At 50.0% G+C, this 19,095-nt stretch overlaps 4 protein-coding genes across 4 annotated transcripts; all 4 read right to left on the reverse strand.

Annotated features, from left to right (window-relative positions):
* Window positions 1-816: 816 nt before the first annotated feature.
* Window positions 817-2,557, reverse strand: FTJAE_292 (e3 ubiquitin ligase hrd-1; the record flags this gene model as incomplete). The annotated part of the gene is made up of 4 exons (XM_037349163.1): window positions 817-1,408; window positions 1,482-1,725; window positions 1,774-2,064; window positions 2,203-2,557. 4 exons carry the CDS (start codon window positions 2,555-2,557, stop codon window positions 817-819), a joined length of 1,482 nt encoding a protein of 493 aa, XP_037212640.1.
* A 5,479-nt stretch (window positions 2,558-8,036) lies between these two features.
* FTJAE_293 (anaphase-promoting complex subunit 2) lies at window positions 8,037-10,637 on the reverse strand (the record flags this gene model as incomplete). The annotated part of the gene is made up of 1 exon (XM_037349173.1): window positions 8,037-10,637. One exon carries the CDS (start codon window positions 10,635-10,637, stop codon window positions 8,037-8,039), a length of 2,601 nt encoding a protein of 866 aa, XP_037212641.1.
* A 4,490-nt stretch (window positions 10,638-15,127) lies between these two features.
* Window positions 15,128-16,651, reverse strand: FTJAE_294 (uncharacterized protein; the record flags this gene model as incomplete). The annotated part of the gene is made up of 5 exons (XM_037349184.1): window positions 15,128-15,449; window positions 15,502-15,564; window positions 15,622-16,066; window positions 16,119-16,183; window positions 16,239-16,651. The coding sequence occupies 5 exons, from the start codon at window positions 16,649-16,651 to the stop codon at window positions 15,128-15,130; spliced, it is 1,308 nt and encodes a 435-aa protein (XP_037212642.1).
* Window positions 16,652-17,986: 1,335 nt separating this feature from the next.
* FTJAE_295 (uncharacterized protein) lies at window positions 17,987-18,632 on the reverse strand (the record flags this gene model as incomplete). The annotated part of the gene is made up of 2 exons (XM_037349195.1): window positions 17,987-18,232; window positions 18,357-18,632. 2 exons carry the CDS (start codon window positions 18,630-18,632, stop codon window positions 17,987-17,989), a joined length of 522 nt encoding a protein of 173 aa, XP_037212643.1.
* Window positions 18,633-19,095: the final 463 nt, after the last annotated feature.

Here is a 19,095-nt window from a genome sequence, read left to right on the forward strand (position 1 = left end):
CAGTTGCGCGTCTCAAGGGGTACAGTGACAGGGAATGGTCTTATAAGCGATTCGTCTATCTTCAGCGTAGTGGGGAGGCCTAAACATCCAAGGCTCCATGAGATACTCGAACCGTCAGAGACATAAACGGACGCACCACACGGTCCGAGTCGGTCATCAACATTGCACCGTTCCAACGGCATCATCGATACAACAAAAACCCCGACCGACCAACTCTTGATGCGGAGACATCAAGGCGCTAGTTCCATTCTAGTATAAGTTGCGGAGCTGGACGCTTCAATGGAAATCCGATGGAGGAGATCGGCAGGCATTCTTGGCTCCATAAGCTGAGCAAGGGTCTTTGGGAGCACAGCGCTTACTATGTAAAGTATTTCATTTGATATTTTCGCTAATTCCGCTACAGTGATAGGTCACCTACCTGCTGATGACTGGATACGGAGCAGTGAACAGTTCAGTCTCTTTGCATGTGCCCCATCAAAACTCTTCCCTCTCAATCAATCATTGGTGGTATCAACCAGAAACATGCCAAAAATCCCCTGATCTGGTGCGTTTTCAACCTTGACCATAGCATCATACTCAACGCCAACTCGTGCCAAAAGGCCTCTGACCTCATGTATTATGCGAGTCCCGAATCTCCATATCAAAAGTCCACCTACTGTGCTGCGACTGCGATCCCGTACTCCAAGGAGCCATTAGCCTTTGCGCGGCCGACCAGGTTAACGCAAACGCATCTGTTCTTCATCGTTCTTTGCCCCGCCACCCTTTCTTCCAATTATTTCGGGAGATACAGTCAAGATTATGTCACAAAATGGCACATTACCAATTGCGGTTGCCGTGATATGTCATATCTGGTGCCGCTTCGTTGTTCCCCAGACCCTCAAATGGGGAACTCGTCTGTGTTTGTAATGGGTTTCGAAGAGTCCTCAGATTCGAGTGTTGAGCTTCATCCTCTTGTGTTGCATATAAAGGTGAGATTGGCAAGACTACTGGCGTTGCTTCAGTCGATGATTCGGTTTCAGCGTTGTGACCCCGGATCGTCGTCGACCCATCGCTTGCGTTCTGGGTGGGTACACCTGTCCACTCTTGTATCTGTCTCTCTGTGAGGGGACCTTCGGTTTGCTGCGGTATGGCTGATAGACCAGAACCAGCCGTTACAGGCTGTGAGGATGTCGACGTTGCCTGGCTGCGATTCTCAGGCAAGGCCAAGCTGTCACGTGTGGATGAACTGCCGTACCGGGTTCGAAGTCGACGGTGCTGGTGTTCAATACCTTCTCTAGGCGGCGGCCTTCCCTCTCCAGGTACTTGCGCAGAATATCGAGGCGAGCCGTTGTTCAGCGGGTCTGAGGCTCCATACGTGGCCATAATTGCCCGTGCCAGAACCTCATCATGCGGGCCACTTGCTGCCATCCTATTGCCCAAGTCAGTTGATTGATCAAGGGGACAAGGTGTTCGTGTTCCTCCTTCTTTCAATTTATACTCACACTGGATGAATGCTCGCGCCTCTATTTCTCATCAAGCTTAGGAACGCGGTGGCGGACGAATTTGTCTGTGCCTTAGGCTCTGAATGTAGTCTGTCTCGACAGTATGGGCAACTATCCGAATCCTCGAACCACTTCTTGATGCAGTGGTCGCCAAAGACATGTCCACATTTAGGTAGACGGAGGGGAGCCTCTTTAATACCTTCTGGAGTATCAACGCCATATTCGTTATAGCAAATCACGCAACCTGGAGCATGTTAGCTTGAATCAATTTCGATGGGAAGGAATGTCGTACTTCGGTCTGTCTCTGCCAAGTCCTCAAGCTTGATGCTCACGAGAGACTGGAGCGTCAGCTGGGAAGCCACCATCTTCGTCGTTAAAGAGCCTCTGACAAATTGCATCTGTCGGATCAAGGCCTCCTCCACCTCTGGTGATGACTCGGAACTGTTCGGGCTGTAGAGAACATGCTCATGATGGCCATGATACCCGTCATCCTCGTTGTCGTCGTGTCCAGACTCCATTGACATTATGCGCCTGCGTTGTCGGGGGTGAGATCGACGAAATCCAGATGATGAATGAGGAGGCCCTAAAGAATGTAAGTATTAACTTTTGAAAAACATGCTCCCAAAAACATCGTACGAACTAATAAATGATTCGCAAATACACTAGCCTGCGAGACTGGAAGGGTATGTTGAGCAGGGCGGCGCTATTAGGAGAGACTTACTGGTAGGAGAGGGAAGATTACCGAATGGTCTGGAAGATGACGATGTAGAAGTGAAGTGGCCTCTTCTTGTCGACGATGGGAAGTAAGTTTGAGGGGGTAGCGGGGCTGGGAGAAACTGTGGAAGGTAACCAGTGTTGCTATGATTAATGCCATTGGCGCTCGAGTCGCCATAGACATATCCCGAACGGTGTAGTGAATTAACTTCCTGGTGGCCGGCTCCGAGGGGTGGCATGCCTAGACCGAGTCCTGGTGGCTGAAAATCTGAAGGTCTGTTGGCAGGAATTTGGTTTGCGAATGCTGCATCATGACTGTAACTACCAGTACTAGAAGGTATTGGAGCAACGGGAGCCGGCATACTGTTGCGATACGCATGAGCACGGCCATTTGGCCGTGGCGATGCTGGCCCAGGTATGCTACCTGCAAACGGGCCCGGAGACGGCATGCCTAACATTGGTGGTAACATAGCTGCATGATGCCCATACGGATCTGGAACAGAGCTGTGTGGCGGCATGGTATAGGGATGTGAGTAGATGTGAGGTAAGCTCGGGTTTTGGGCGTGCCATGGATACGCAGGTAAGTTCTGTGCCTGAGAATGTGGTGCCCAATGGTTTGAGGCAGAATGCACAGGGTCATAATGGCCTGAAGCCCGGTGGTTGCTTGGTAGCATGAAATCCATAGGATCCATTCTAGGCAAACGGCTTGAAAGTGGTATTGGCCCAATCTGGCTCACAAACCAATGGAGCTGCGCAGACACAAGTCCAGCTGCAGCTCACTGGAACTTGATAAAGGCGAGCGCGATCGTGAAGACAGCTCCGGGATCTCGAATAGCACAAAGAGGGTGGGAAGAACGCTGACGGATGCTGATTGCACGAGGGCTCCACGTAGAAGATGAGTGAAATGTGTATTCGTATTATATGTGCTGGACTAGGACTATCGGTAGCACGCTGCAATCACAAAACGGTAATCGGGGAACGCAGATAGGTTGTGGTCATGAGTTCAAAACTCTCCGGGCCCCGAGGCAGATGGGAGATTGAGAGCAGAGTAGAGCGTCAGAAGGGCAGGCAAGCAGTCGTGGGGCGGTAGAGGATAGCAGCCACGGGCGAATAAGTATGATGATGAGGGGCAGTCGTAGTCGTTCGTTATCGGATATTTGCGATAACGCGGATGACGACGTAGTTTCAGCTCTAGCGGCGGCGTTCTGCGACGAGGATGAGGCGGGGTGTGAGCGGACGGCGTTGCATCTACGAGAAGTCGATGGGAAGAGTGAGATGCAGAGAGGGTTGGAAGAAAGAAAACTGAAGTGAGGAGGGAGAGAGAGAAAGAGAGAGGAGAGGAGGAGAACAAAACGGTGTGGGGGACAGAGACCAAGTGAGAGACAAGAAATGCAAAGAATAAAACGAATGCCACGGCTTGTACGAATGAGACCAGGCCAGACTCCCTGGGGCCAGGCGGCAGACGGGTGGTGATGATGCTGTGGGTTGCAGGGACAGGCTGGCTGAGAGTGAAATCAACAGATGGCAGAGCTACCTACTACCTAAGGTACCTAAGGTAGGTAGGCAAGCTACTAATTAAATGGAAGGTGCAACACGGAAGGGCTACAGTCAACGTTAACTCGGAGGCTTTGTCGTCTCTTGCACGATCTGACTCCCACTGTCTGGACTAACTTAGGCCCTCGCTCGTCTCGGTTCAAAGACTGTGTTGTTGGCTGGGCCTGTTTAGGACACAGGGTAGGGTCTTAAGTTCTCGGGTACCTAGATATGATAGTTTCATAAATATGGAAAGACACTGCTCTCGTTTGTCTACCGCCTTGCTTTGTGGAAGAGCCGGTTGATGTCGTGAACAGTACAATGCAGGTTGGGCAATGGAAGTAAGATATTGGAAGTGAATGCTGACTTGATTTGAGGCTTGGCCTGGGTGAGCACCAGTGGACGCGGACTCCAGTGGTGGAAGCGCATGAGGCGTTTGGGTAAGGTAGTATGGACTACTCCGTACCAGCGAATAAAATGAAAACGAGCTATGCATAGGTAGGTCAGATCTAGATGACGGGGGGCGTGGAATGAAATGGTGGCTAATAAAGACCTTGCCAAGAGCTTGCAAGTGCAAGAGGGCCTTCTTTGTGTTAACCCAAGTCAATTGAGTACCAGTAAAGCCAAGCTAGATCGTACAGTAGACAAACAAAAGCAAGAATGGACGGCTCGGGCGTGTTGTGTTCCTCCAGCTCTGAGCAGGGGAAACACCCAAGTGGATGGCCTGTACGAAATGTGGCATTCGAGTCAGTGTCGTTGCTACAGTCGCAGTCGTATTTGCAGCTCATCAAGAACGGATATGAGACTTGAATCCATCAATGTGCCGACCAGCCGTCCGTGTTCGGCAGCAGGTTGAGAGCAAGGTTGACCGCGACCATGAAGGAAGCTTCCGACCAGCGGACGCTCTTGGTTGTAGAATGGCTATCAATACAGGACTGATAGGCAGGTGGGTGAATGGTGGAATTTGTGTGGTTTATGATACGCGCACCAGGCGAAGAATGGATCATCGGGAGGCTCTTATCGACGATGCCAAAAGCGACAACAAAATTGGAGGTCTAGCAAGGGAATGATGTCGCGGTGAAGAAGACAAGTATAGCAACATAGAGACACCCAGGCAATGGGACGAACACAGGCGATCATCAGCCGCTTCAACATCACACCAGACGTAGGAAACCGGCTCCTCATGCTGCCCTGGACAGACAGTCACACTCTGTGGCGTGCCAAACCACCCGACCATAGATGCCTCCACTTCTAAAAAAACACAGTTCGCCAAAAAGAGTCATGGTCATGGTCGTGGCCATGGTCATGCGTAGACAAAGTCTAGCTATCAGCTGCATGCGCATGGTAGGGAAGAATTCAAGCATCCATCAGCCAGCCCGCCCAAGCCCAAGCGGGCACATCACACCAATAGATCGACCAGGGCACAGGAACTCGGAGCAGGGAATTGCTAATATTTCATGGCCTTCCTGTCGAGGGGAATGAAATCTTCATACAAAGTGCAGCACATAGAATATGAGACTTACATGAACAACCTTCCTCCAGATTGGACTATTGGCGAGGCCTGATATCCATGTATGTTCGTTCACTGTCAACTCGATTAGGTTCCATGGGGGCCACCTTGATGACATGGGTTATCAGGCCAGCTCCACTGCGAATGTTTCCCGGAATTCTTCCATATGTAGGTAGGCGCGTAGGGAAGGAAATAAAACTCGGGACCTTGAACCTAACTGATAAAAAGACTTAGGTAACTTAGCATAATTTAGGATAAGTTTAGGATACCTTTTATAGAGTTTATTTTATCACCCTAAACTTAGGTCTCGTGTTTTCTTGCTCCCAGAGGGGCGCCTACCCCCGGGAGTAGGAAAACATCATGGAGACCTTAATATAGGTACCTAGGGTATCAAAACAAACTCAGTAAAGGGTATCCTAAGTCTATACTAAACTTATCCTAAACCTATCCTCAATTACCTAAGTCATTTTATCACTTAGGATCAAGGCCCTAAATTTTCTTCCCCTAGCCTACTAACTACTTGGTCAGACAGATCCACCGACCCTCCACTTATCCGATTCATTAACATATTCAAACCATATAGCACTTCATGTAACAGCGGAAACAACCAGATTTAGCTGATCAGAGCCAAGTTATGGCTAGCAGAGGCGCCCTCTCCGCAGTGAAATAGCAAAGTCCTGATAAGGGGTTCGATCTGGCCTGTCTAAAATAACAGCGTTTAGTTAGCCAATGCATCTAACATCTAAGCTTCCCCTCTTAGGGAATCGTCTCGTATACGAAGGTACAGAGTGCTCGGGAAACTCTTGAGATTCGACATAAATCAGAATACGATTCTTGAGGTGCATAATGGGAAATGAGCAAACTCAACATGATCGAGCTATGATCGGTTAAAAAGTATTAGCCGATGCATAATTGACTTGGTTTATCAGGTTCTGGTGATACAATATGAGCGTCTTTGGTTGGTGCCGTGATGATTCAGGCGTAAACATGATCCATCATGTGAGCCGTCGCCTCGCGTGCCTCGGGCCATTCATGATTCACAACACAGTACCCACGTCCATTTAGCCAAGACAAACAGGTGTTCGTTCATCAACTAGAGAGACAGGGGCCTCTGAGCGAGCAAGGCCAAACGCCCAAAACTCCCGCCACCGATAGAGAAGGGCCAATAGCCAGACCTGCCCCGGTGTCAACCTTGCGTTCACGGTTCATCTGACGTTGGCAGCGCTCGAGCAAAAGCCCAAACGTGCTATTTACCTCAACTAAGGTATTCAAGTCCGGCGACCGGATTCGTCACTTGGCGAACGAACGAGAACAAGGAAAGCTGCATACCTAAGGATACGCGAATCTGTTAAAAAGTGATTTGTCTGAATACAGTCATGTCTTTCACGACATGGCCAGTATCATTGCGTCTGAGGATACTCACCATTATTCGGGTGCCGTTTGTCCTCCATATCCAATAAAGCTATTTCCTCTTACGACTTCTCCTGCATCAACCGTAAATATCCAGCCCAGCAGACTCGGTATCAATCAAACTGTACCAAAGGATACCGTTTCCCGATAGCACAGCCGAGCGGATACCCACTGTAGTAGCAAACACAACATAACATAATAAAAGTCGCACCGCCTTATGCCGAGGCCTCTATAGTGTTCCAGTCCATGAAGTGGTCATGTTTCAAACCGCCACTATGTGAATCATCACAGCCAAGAGATCCCATCCGCCGGAGGCTTGCTTGTTGCACATTGCTCTTACCTACGCATGTCTTACACGGTTGTGTCAAAGTCAAGGAAGCGAACATTGTCCATGGAAAATCGGATACGGCCACGGAAAGGGATTTTGAGGATGGGCTGCATCAAATACCAATATTCAATTTTCATGGTGCATTGAAAGCGCCGTGACTGGAATGTGACATGAATCCATCATACACTTTTGTCTCTGCCTTTTCGAGCCATTGACCGAGTTGATAAGGGTTTGAGGAACCCTTAAAAGCAGGACAAGATTCCCTTAAGCTCAGGCATCTACACCTCAACTTTATCGAAATAATGAGGAGCCAATAGCTGTAACCACTTTAGCCCACGAAACGAAGCGAAGCATCAACTGGTCCTCGGTTTTCAGAACTCATGGGATCTATGTACCTAGAACATTTGGTGCCTTTGCCATTCCAGATCTACACTAAGTCAACTCCGAAGATGGCAAAGAAAATTTCCCAGTTTCCTTCAAAACGCAGACGCCTTAGTTGCTAGCAAACTTCTTAAACCCCGGTGAAGATCACAAACACTCGGAGGGTCTGCACATTTGAGTCAGCTTGATTCATATTTCCTATTCTGGCTGTTTGCCCGGCCTCAGCTGGAAGCTTTGAGCAACGCACAACAAAGTACATAAACCCGCCCCCCAGGCACGACATAGGAGCAAGGATGATGTATCAAGGCTGTTGAGCTGAGCCGGTTATGCATGTAACCCCTAGGCTCCGTCTTCTTTCTGCCACGTTTCGATGTAAGGCGAGGCCTCGTTCACATACAGAACAAGACGAGGATGGAAGAAGAATATATCCATCTCCCTTCCGATACGGCAGCAGCAACCATGACATATTCGCCATCGAACAGTCGTCTCGGCTCGTTAATCTCCTGCCCGGTCCCGAGTGTTTGTGCTGTGGTGCAAGCATGCGTTGACGGGCTCCGGAGCCACGTTGGTTTGTTGAGAGGGTGACACTGCAGTCAGTGCTCACTTCGCTCGAACCCCATGATGCAGAATGATGCAGACATTCGACCCTCAGCGACGCTCATGTTCGAGCAGCCTGCTCTCATTTCTTCGGCAAGCGATACTTGCCGCCGGTTAGCTCTAATTTATTCTCCGCCACCTTTTCTGCCAAAAACTCCTGCAACTCCTCATTCGTCCAGGAACAGCCATCAGGAATCAGCATTTTCATCATCATCAACATCTGTCCAAGAGGCATAATTGGTGCTGAGTTTGTCAGCATGCCCACGATGAACTGCCAGTATACAGTTCGGCGCTCCTGCTCCTTGGGATCGATTTTGGGCTTGCGAGGAGACGAGCGGCTGTCATTGCCAAGTTCCTGAGCTTCACCAGGATCACCTGATTCACCTGCTTGTTCACCCTCGTTCAAACGCTCCAAGACAGCATAGGTTCGGCTGCCAACGTCACGGAGCACTCTCCTGGAGATCCAGAACTTTAGAGCCAGGTCGAGAAGATCCTCGTCTATCATGAGCTGTTGCCATATCTCATCGAAAGTTCGTGCTGTGGGGCCGTGTCTGCCTTCAGTGCTGTCGTCCTGGAACGCGTATATCACAGCAGCCTCGTAAGTCTTGCATTCAAGCTCGACAGTGCGGTCCTCAAAGTCGAGTTTGACAGTTGCAGAACCTAACTGATCCAACCAAGTGAGTTTGCGAGAGGTCTTGAGTCGCTCAAACCCTTGTTCGTATTTGGCCCGTATCGCAGCAACGGGTGGCGGGACTGTGAAAGGGTCCTTAGATAAGGTTGGCCAGAAGAGTCTAGAGAGAATCTTGGAGTGATATGCTGGTGCTCCTGTATCAGGCGACGGTTGATAAATATTCTTTCCGAGAACTGCATCGACTCTTTTTGAGTCTTGAATATCCTTCATCATGACATCACAATTTTGTAAAGCATTGTCGCCGAACCGCTTTTTAAGCAGGCTCAGTACTTTAGTCTCTTGTGTAAAGCTTGCTTGGTTGGAAAGCAATCGCTCTGCGATGATGAGTTGGAACTCCTTGATAAAAATCTCTTGAGAGCCAAGCGCGTTGATCAGAGTTCCGATGACGTCCTCGTTCTTCGGTCTCTTGTAGTTGACACCTGCGTCTACAGGGTCGGGCACCCAGGTCATGTCGTTCCAGTCCAGGTCCTCGTCGTCGACCTGGCGCCGTTGCTGTTGAGAAGCTGAGTTGAGCAAAACTGCCAACTCCGCAAGCTTTGCCTTTCCCTCCCCCGTACTTGCTTCACTCGGGTCAGAGAGCAAGCCTGTGACCACGATTCTGATGGCATCGTCCCGCTGGCATAGGTACAGCTGTAGTGCGTGAACGACACGATCAAGGAGAACCTTGGAATGATCCAAGGCATGAAATGTCCTTATCATAGAAATGTACGTTTGAAGGATATCGGAGGTGGATCGTCCAGGATGAAGGAGTCGCTTCTGAAGAGCGAGGGAGAACGTGTCGGTCAATTGAAGACGGCGTTGTGGCGTAGAAACAGCCAGACGAAGATCCTCGAGTCCGCCCCGGCTTTCTGGCCAATTCAAAGCGATATCAAATAGTTCTTGAATTCGCAAAGTAGCAAGGCGACCTACCGCGATCTCCTTCCAGCATTCAACATCGTTCCAGGCGATATGGGTTCCAAGACGACTGAACACCTCAACAGCAAGGCGGCCGTACTGGTTTTCAACCCAATCTGAAAGATGGCCAAGGCACCCAGTCAGGGTGCTTGAGCTTGGCGTTGATGACTGCTCAGACGTTTTCCAGAATCCCGAATAGGAGGTCTTGACAAATTCCGCCATGCTGGCATCCATGATTTCGGCGAAGAGCACTTGAAATCTCTCCCCCACCAGTCCAACATTCTTAAGAGATTCGAGAAGCCCCAGAAGCTCTTCCCGAGCCGCCGCATCACCACAAATATCTTGTGATTCTGAAACCCCAACATAGCGTCCCCCTATACCAAGACTAGAACGTATGAGTCGCTGTAAGACACTTGTCAGGGCATTCGTCAAGCCCTGGTTGAGAGAGTTACCAATGATGGTATGTAAATCACGACGAAACTTTGAAAAGGATGAGTTAGCAGATGCATCGTCCTCAAACCCTTGGACTATGAGTGTCAAGCCCCAAAGGTATTGCCTGTGAGCTGCTTCGAGAGTCGAGACACTTGAGGCCAAGACCTGTGTGTGATCATCCTGACTGGAACACGCAGACAACAGTGGCATAACGTGATGAATGAAGTGCTGGCGAACTTGATGTGTGTGCCAAATGAGGATATCTTCTGTATGGGCTGCCTGGGGTAAAGAGCGGCCGGGGTAGAGGAGCAGAGCTAGGGAATCACGGAAACCCAAGTCAACGTCTTGTGACTCTGGAGGCAGAGTGCCAAAGGAATCCTCAACCGCAACTGAAGTTGGTAGTTGGATCTTGGAGGTGACAGTATGCCATGCCCGATCCCACCTCACCTGGTCATCGGCATGTTGGAGAGTCTCGTGAAATAGAGGCGGTGGTGGTGGTGGGGGGGCATGGTGAGGTGACGCGTGGGGACCTCCAAAGGCAGCACCTTCATCGATGAAGGCTGCAACGGGAGTTGAACGCGGCGTGGGCGATGAGACATCCGTCTGGAAAACGGACCAGAAGACCTTTTGCTTGCGTGCCCGGTATCGCGACGCTGTTATGATCATTGTGGCATTGTAGTGTGGTTTGAGATGGGGTGTGGGAATGTCAACAAAAGAGATGTTTTGGTTGCTGTTGGTACGTGCGGATACGGTCACTGGGAAGTGGATACTCTGAACATACACAAGGTTCTACCGTTTATGTCACAGTGGGGCGCAGGACGGGCCGCGCTCCTTCAACGGCACGGTGGACCCCGGTCGGAGAGCGGCCGACACTCAACACGGCAAGTCGTGTAAGTGATCATCGGGGGGGTTTCCAAAGACACAGGAAAGCCTTTCTTCTTTTTCGTAGGACGATTCTTGGAAGATAGTGCCTTTTTATAAGTGCATCGCAGAATGAGGGTTGAAAAAAAAAAGACAAATCAAGCGAACTATATGGAGCCCTTGGAAATCAACGGTTTACCGATACCTACAGTTCATTTGGTAAGAAGACCCGTGTAAATCGACTGTTTGGGCAGGATGGATACCAAGTACTGGTACGAAGTCAATTTGTTGGTTGGACTCGGAGGGTTTCGTTGCACACCCCCCTTAACGGCCAGTAAACCTTAGACGAAAGCACGGATGCCTTATGTCCATATGTACGTTTGCTCCAGATGTTTACGGCGTTTCAGATAAGGTATGAGGCTCAATTTTGTTTTCCTGTAATGTGTTGTTTCGCCAGCAGACTTTTGGACTATCTCATCGTCATTTGCCGGGAAACTCAGCCCAGCGGCCGGCTTGTCCAGCTTGGAGGATTGATTCATTCGCAAACTAAGCTTACTGTAGGGCGAGGCGATGCACACTGCACTAAGTTAGCTAGCTAGATGTCAGGTCTTGATGCCTAGCCCGCAGTGATTCGAGAAAGATTTAAAATTGAATTGGGTGAGAAGGAGGTGGCAGAGTATCGCTTCGCTGCGAGTCAGTCAGCCAGGGTGATAAAGTTGGAACAGAGTCGGTGACGGCGTGCTATAGGGGAGTAAAAGATACGACAGTCCCCATAGCATGGAAAGAATCCTGGACGATTTACAAAGCAAGTGAGCTGTGAATTGTGAATTGTCACTACGTACTACGTTGGAGTAAAAGCATGAGCTAGGTACTAAATAAACGAGACCATCAGCCTTCAGGGGCAGACTTTTGGGGCCTGCGAAGATCATCTCCGGCTCGGCCGGTACATACCAGTTCGGCTCCGGGGTGGTATTTTGGTCGTCAGTGGATCTTCAGTGGACGAAGAGTTCCCTTTCAAAGCGTGAACCGCCAAATAATCAGATTGAGGATACCATATAGGGAGTTCCATTCATACGTGGCTGCTCTCGACTCTATTTGCTTGGGGACGGCCAAAATTCTTAACTCCGATACAAAAACCAGCCCAGACACGGCTCGATCATCTCCGAAAACTAAGCTCGACCTTAATCATCCTCTAATTAGAAGTAAGGTAGTCTGGTTGATGGGGAGCCAATCCGTCCAGGTTCAGGCTTGGGGAAAGTGTCGAATGTTACCCTACTCTGTTGTTGTTGGTTTGACGGTCGAGGCGTTTATCGGCCAACGATGTACACAGTTCGCCGAATTGACTTCCAGCGCTCTTTTAGATGCTTGTTTATTTCGGTTGGCAGCCCCGGTTGATCGGGGAGCCAAAAAAAAAAAAAAAAAAGGAAGGAAGGAAGAGAAAAGGAAAGAGGACGAAAAAGACAAAAAAGGTAGCAAAAGTCTTATTGAAGGGTACTATCGTCCAGTCTGCGATATGGCATCCATTAGTCCCCAGAACTTGGAGAGCCCTTACCTTACCTACTGCCGACCTTAGGTACCTAGGTAAGGTAGGTTGCGTCCTGCGAATCTGTTTTTCGGGTCCCCTTGCAGTTGCTGTAGAAGAAGACGAAATGGCTCCCTTCTTTGTTAGGTCAATTCAACATTTTATCCCCACCTCCACGTTTATTTGGCCTTAACTGGACATAACATCCCGCTTTTCCCAGCCCTACCCAGAGTGCTTGTGCCTTACCATTGATCACCGTCGTATTGCGCAACGACCTCTTGTCTGGCTTCGAGATCCTTGATTCTCATGTTATGCTATGGATCGCTGGGGTGGCAGGGCTATTAATCAGTGAGCCTCACTCAGCCTAGGAAAACTGGGCTCTCTTATGACAGCGCCTCCCTGGTGGCCAGGGCTCCTTAATGCGTCCGCGCCTTTCGTGAGCTATCCGAATAAGGAAGGAAAGCTGACACAAAAGTCTCTCTTTTCACAGCAGAAAGACGAAGATCTGATCCGTTGGACACTTGGCACGCAACCTCGCCATTCTCGTGTCTACCTAGGGGTTGATCCATCGCCGTGATGGATTTCGCTTGTCGAATCAATTACTATAAGGGAAAGACGATCCCGTCGTTGTGGTCCATGGCGTCATAAACAGACAAGCATTTAAGATTTTCTTCCGGTTTTCCGGCTATCAAAAGGTTATCTTGGGTAGGCTACAATTGAAAAGTACGGTGCGTTTGTGCCGTAAGGTACTTTACCTACGGAGTACTTACTGGTAGGTATGTTTATTGTATGCTACCTTACCAGCTGCGGACCCAGGTTTCGTCATGGTTGATATGTTCTGATTCGCCAGCTCACATAAACGTACCGTAATTACCTACCTAGCTACCTACGGTACGTAACACAGTAGGCACGAATGCTGGTACCCAACAACTGTCGTTCCTGCGAGGACAACAGGAGTAAATGATCCATACCTACACTTCTCGGGTCGAGAGACACTCTCACAAAAGAACCGGGAATCTGTCCGCTCGCGTCAATTATCCCCACTTAGCAACCGTCCCTGCGTCAGGATTAGCCAAGCAGGCAAGGTCAAGTCAGTCAATTCATACATACATTGACGCATTACTTTGGCCATGATCCCGTTTGTCAATGACCTATACTTCAGATTGTTGCTGGTTCAGCTTTCTGACAGAATCAGGCTTGATTGTTCCAGAAACCATGTGGCTGGCCCCCGTTTCATTAAAGATCGAATGCAATGCACATGCCATGTCGGTGAATTGGGGTGCATTTTCGATGACTTCCTCTAGGTGTGAGTGTATCAGACCTGACAGCATCCCCACGCAGGACTCAGGGGTTGATGAAAACAGTCCAGACAGACCAGGGGGGTTCCAGTTCCTTTCACTTCGCGCCGCCTTGTTGGGCGTGGTGGTTACGCCGGCCGGCCGTTGGGACGACCACGATCCGACCGTCCATTCGCCAGCAATACCCCCGAACAAGGTGTCAATCTTCGGCCTTTTCGTCCAAGTCTGTTCTCCGGGGTGCATTTGTTTTCGGGGCCGAGACGGGTTCGGACACGGACACAGAGTCGGGTAGCAGTTTAATGTCTCAGCCGGCGTACGAAGTTAAGGTTAGCTAGCTTATCAACTTATTTGAACTTTCAAAATCAGCGATCGGTTTACTGTCGTTACCAATATTTCCATTTGAACAAATACCGTGGAGCTATGCGTCCGCGTAAGACGGCACTAAAACTCGTCTAGAACTACGGAGTACTTATTCTACTAACTATTATTCCTCATAAGCCAGGCACACCCGTTAAAGCCAACTTGTGTTCTTGACCTGGTCCATGCTATTTGCGGCGCGGCTGTGTCCTCTAAACCTGGTCACTCAGCCAAGGGTGGGCTTGAGTGCCGCGACGATCATTTGCTTCGGACTCACATCCCCTTCCCAGTAGTCTGGGGCATCCCGTCCTCCCTGTACGGTTGGCTTGTTTCAAATCCGATGCCTCGTTCGATTCTTGCATACTGTACTCCTCAATTTGCTCACTTCTGTCATCCATTCTAGCTTAGCCTGTACCGGTATACTTCCGTACCGCGCTTTTTGGTAGCGAGTTGCTAAGCTGCCAAATGCCTGAAACGGCATACACTAAATATTGCTGACTGTAGGCTCGTCCCCTAAAGCTGTGATATAACGTGTTGTATATACCTATATCTATGGTGGCCATACGTCAAACATCCCCATCGTGAATCTGTGTTTAAAGACAAAGCGTTATAGGCTGCTTCCAAATGAAGGAGAATAGATACACATAGAAGTAGAAAGATAGTACGACTCCATCCATACCAGCCTCTCATACGGGGGTATTGGTGAAAGAAAGAAAAAAGAATACAAAGAATGGCTAAAGGTAGACTCCAATCCAATATGCTCCGGAGGTCATCCAATAACAGTATGTCCTTGCCTCTTCAGACATCCCAAGTTGTTTCATGATGCAAACCATATCTGATGGCTGATGACATATAAACAACGCCAGCCGGCCGACCCCTTAACTTTAACAATTCGGACTGCAGGACCCGATCTTTTCGAGTCCTGGTAACTGACAAAAATACGCCGTCTTTAAAAGCAATATACCAATAATTGTGATCTTGTCGGTAGACCATAAGCCACTAACGCCAGATCCGGTTCAGTTCGAGGCTGAGCCACGAACGTTGCAGCAAGAATCGCATCCGACCTGCATACTCGCGTTGCTGATTTTATACAATTCGTTCATTTAAACGTATTTGACTCATGAGTTTCGTCGACCCTTACACTTGTCGTGAAGTAGGTGTCCGTTTCGTGCAGTAGTTCTCGTAAACTCGGCTCCGCAGTTAGGGCAGGAAGCCTTTGCGGCTTGGCCGGATTTTTCGCGCTGATGTCGCAACAAATTACTGAAAGTTGAGAATTGTCGTCCATTGCACCCGTGTTCCCAGCATCGAGGCTTCGGCCGACTTTGCACGACTCTGACATGTCCCGCTTCTTGTGTGTTTGAGCCTCCAGGGCCTAGGACAGTGGGTACCTGATACATAAAACTAACATCTTGACCAACAGGTACAGGCGGTGATCGGGCACTGTTATGAACAGTTAGCCTTGCTCGCAAAAGATATGCATGCTGAGAAATACCTATACTGACTAGATCCAGCATAAACTGCTGCATAATCCACGGGCATGTTATAGTTTGCTTGTCTGATGGTTAGAGATTAGCATGGTCCGGGCGCCGCCCTATATATGCAGGGGTCTTACAAGCTTTGTGGGTATGAGGTAGGATAAACGGGTGCGGATTGCGGTTGGTGGTCTTCGAGGGATGGGCTGTAAGATTGAAGATACGTTGAACTGCTCATTGTAGTCGGAGTATCGCTCATGAGAGTCACGGGAGCAGGGGCTGTTGTATAGGCTGAGATGTTCATAGGTGTTGTGGTAGTGGCAAGCCCCAGAGCCGAAGGCGCAGAATCGACGTAAGGGTTACTGTTAGCGCGGCGCATTCTGTTCACCAGCCTCGAGTCTCGACGTGCCCTATCTGACTGCCGTTTGACTTCTCGCTGGTCTGCCGAAAGAGACAGTCGTGGGGGGCTCGAGGTCACGGATCTCGACTGTGGTGGGGGTGTAAGGCTGCTCCCAGAAACATGTCCCATTGAAGGTGGTCCAGGACTTAGCAAACTGTTTCCAGAGTTACTTGTCTCGAGGGGACCTACAAATATGTCAATTTCGACTGGCATTGAGTAGGAGACACTGCAACGTACCTGGCCATGTGAAAGCTGATCGAGGTCCCATGGTAAAGGCTGGATCAAATTGGATAGCAACAGTGCTTGAATAGTAACATTAGAACTTTGTGTAGAATTCAAGACAAGAAGAAACAATACCTCATGCTGGTCGATCGTCCTGCCTGACGAGAGATCGGTACCAATTGATGCCTGTCCTCTTGGGGAAAGGAAATCAATGATCTTGGTCCCTCCGAAGCGTGGTCTGGTTGACTCCAAGTTGAATCAATGCCTGCGGGAGCCAAGGTTGGAAACTGAGAATATGATTGAGAGGCAGATGTGGAGAGGTAAGTAGACTCGGGGTTTGGAGTGTTCAAGTAGGGTGTGGATGAGTAATGGTTTGGCGAAGGAACTGGAGGCTGAGGGGATATTTCGAGCGTGTGAGTTTGCGGCGAGGCACTTATGTTTGAGCCAAGGACGAACTCCCCACTAACAGAGACTTGACTACCAACAGTTGATCTGGTGGGAGGTGAGCTCGGGTCGTCACAGGTTCCATCTGTCGTGTTCGAGTCCATCTTGACTGAGGATGGAGGGGACAAGGGAAGGTATAGAGACTCGGATTGAGACATACGGAAAGTCAAAGAGCTATGAAGCCGATGATAGAGTGGTCTTCTTGTTGCGAGGTGCGATTAATAAGTAAGGGAGCGAGGCTTATAACAACGCCTTGTGAAGCTGATCAGAGATGAAGACTCGAAAAGCTTGGTTATAAAGCGGTGATCTATCTATGGACCATCTGAGCCCCAAACACGGCCAGGGACAGGATGCCGACTTATATGAAGAGGGCAGTACACAATCCCGTTGGACGTGCATGACGAAGTAAAGGAACACTGACAGGAAACCTTCCTCGAAGAAGGCTTGAGTGACATGGAACCATGAGTACAGGGCAGTACCAGACAAGGGTCTGAATTGCAGTGCTGTGTAGAATGCCCCATATAGCGTACGCTGAGCAATGAGAAAACATGCCGGTGACAAGGGTGAACAATGATTGCGGGAGTGGCACCATTGGAAGGGAAATGGGGAAAAGAGCTTGGGTAACGAAGGGCTGGGGGGCGTGTTCAGAGAAAGATATCCAGTAGCTATGGCCCAAGGGACCAGAAGTCATGGTGTTGGTATGTGGCGTAGCGGGGAAAGGACAAGCACCCATCGATTTGAAGTTGACCGGCAGCGTGTTTAGCACCCATGTCGATTGCCTTACCAGGCCAGCGAGGTACCCATGCGACGGCTAGAGCTGACATGGGGTCATGAGTGCGCGCGCACCCACCTTGTAAGGCTCCATCAAATGGGTGGGTTCTCCTCCCACGTCGAATTCAAGCGGGTCATGGTAATAGACCCCATAGCTCAACCCATCGTACCCAAGATGGACTGGCACAATGAGACGACAGCCGAAACGTTCTGAGATTGGGTTGGGGCCGCAGCTGGCGGGTATTTGGAATACCAGACCAGTTTTGTCAAGCGATGAAGGGTAGAGAGGCGCAACATGATCCATTTGCCAGTTATATGCTATGCTTCAGGCTGATTCACGGTTGCCAATGATCGCTTGTGCTGCGTATGCGTCTCGCGGTTTAAAAGCCGAAACCCTGCTGGCGTCGAGATTTGACGCCTGGCGCTAACGCGTCAATTGTGAACCTTGGACCTTGCTTGTGAAGTTGGTTTGCATACTGGATATTGCACGCGATGGAACACGCGCAAACTGGGTGCTATGCTTTGCAGGCGGCAGTTGGCTGACAACTACGAATCGATGGCTTTCGAATGTTTCCTTGGAAGGAGAGCTATGCTCAGAGGCGACAGAGACGGGAAGAGTCCAAAGAAAGCCGTGGGATTCGAATCCTTGCGCTCGCTTCTCTCTGGGCTCAACGAGTGAGCGGTCGATGCAAACGAGAAGGAGCCGTCTCCTTGGCTGTGCAGAAACCGCAACTTAGGGTAATCGTGCCCTTCTGAGGCCCAATGGCATAATGTTCCAAGCGCGTCAATCCAATAGCACGAGTCAAAATGAGCGTGATACGTAGCGTGTTTTCCGTGCCGCCAAGAGCAAGCGCAGGTGGTCGGCGAGAGGCAAGCTCATCGTTAGGGGCCACGCAGTCTCGTAAATCCTCGACCTAAACGGTACAGTCTAATTAGTCCCATCACTCTGGTCGTGGAGATAGGACGGTCTTAACGCCTCTCGACAAAAGTTCAACGATTTGGTTTTTGCCAAGAGGGGTTCGTCGCGTAAGTTCTAACGTAGCCGTCAAGGACAAGCACCCTGGAACAGGCAGCCAGTCCAATAGGCTTGAACGTTGTGGGCAGCGGGTCGACAGTAATCGAATCCAGGGCCAAGGCCGCGGGCTCATCGCTGAAAGGGCGGTCCACGGCGATCCATGGATCAGAAAGACAGGACAATGGGTATAGGGATGGACAGAAGGGGAGGGTGTTGGGAGGCGTCCCCATCCAATCCAATGATACTGTACTACTCCCATCTACTGGGGGTTTCAAAGGCGCGCGGCGCCCGCTTGACATGCCGCTGAATTGATTGAGTGCCGGGCTGTGGAATAAGTCGGAATGGCTCCCCTACTGCCGCAGACAGGTTCATTACAAAAGCACAACCGTTTCTCCCAGACCCAGGAAGCGGGTGCGAGCGAATGGTGACTAGTAGACGCCTTCCGCTTTTGGCGCGTGGTTGGTCTGAACAAGCGAAGCGGAAGGAGTTGGTTAGCTGGGTAGTTAGGTAGGGGTAACTTAGGTAGGCGCCATTGACAGGCGCAACTAACTGCGCTAGAAGGATGAATAATGCTTGCGGCCATCCATTCTATTCCCCCGCTACCGCGCAAGTCGCTATCAACCCATTTCCCTCCCATTTATGTTCCCTGTCGATCCGCTTCCACGAGCGGCCGACTCTTGGCCTTCAACGTTAATAACACCAGGTCAAGTTAGGGTGGTAAGGTCAACTAGCCTAGCCCGGCAGTTTCCCACTTCACGGACT

The sequence above is a fragment of the Fusarium tjaetaba genome, assembly GCF_013396195.1.
Source record: "Fusarium tjaetaba strain NRRL 66243 chromosome Unknown NRRL66243_c0000010, whole genome shotgun sequence".
Classification (NCBI taxonomy): Eukaryota; Fungi; Ascomycota; class Sordariomycetes; order Hypocreales; family Nectriaceae; genus Fusarium; species Fusarium tjaetaba.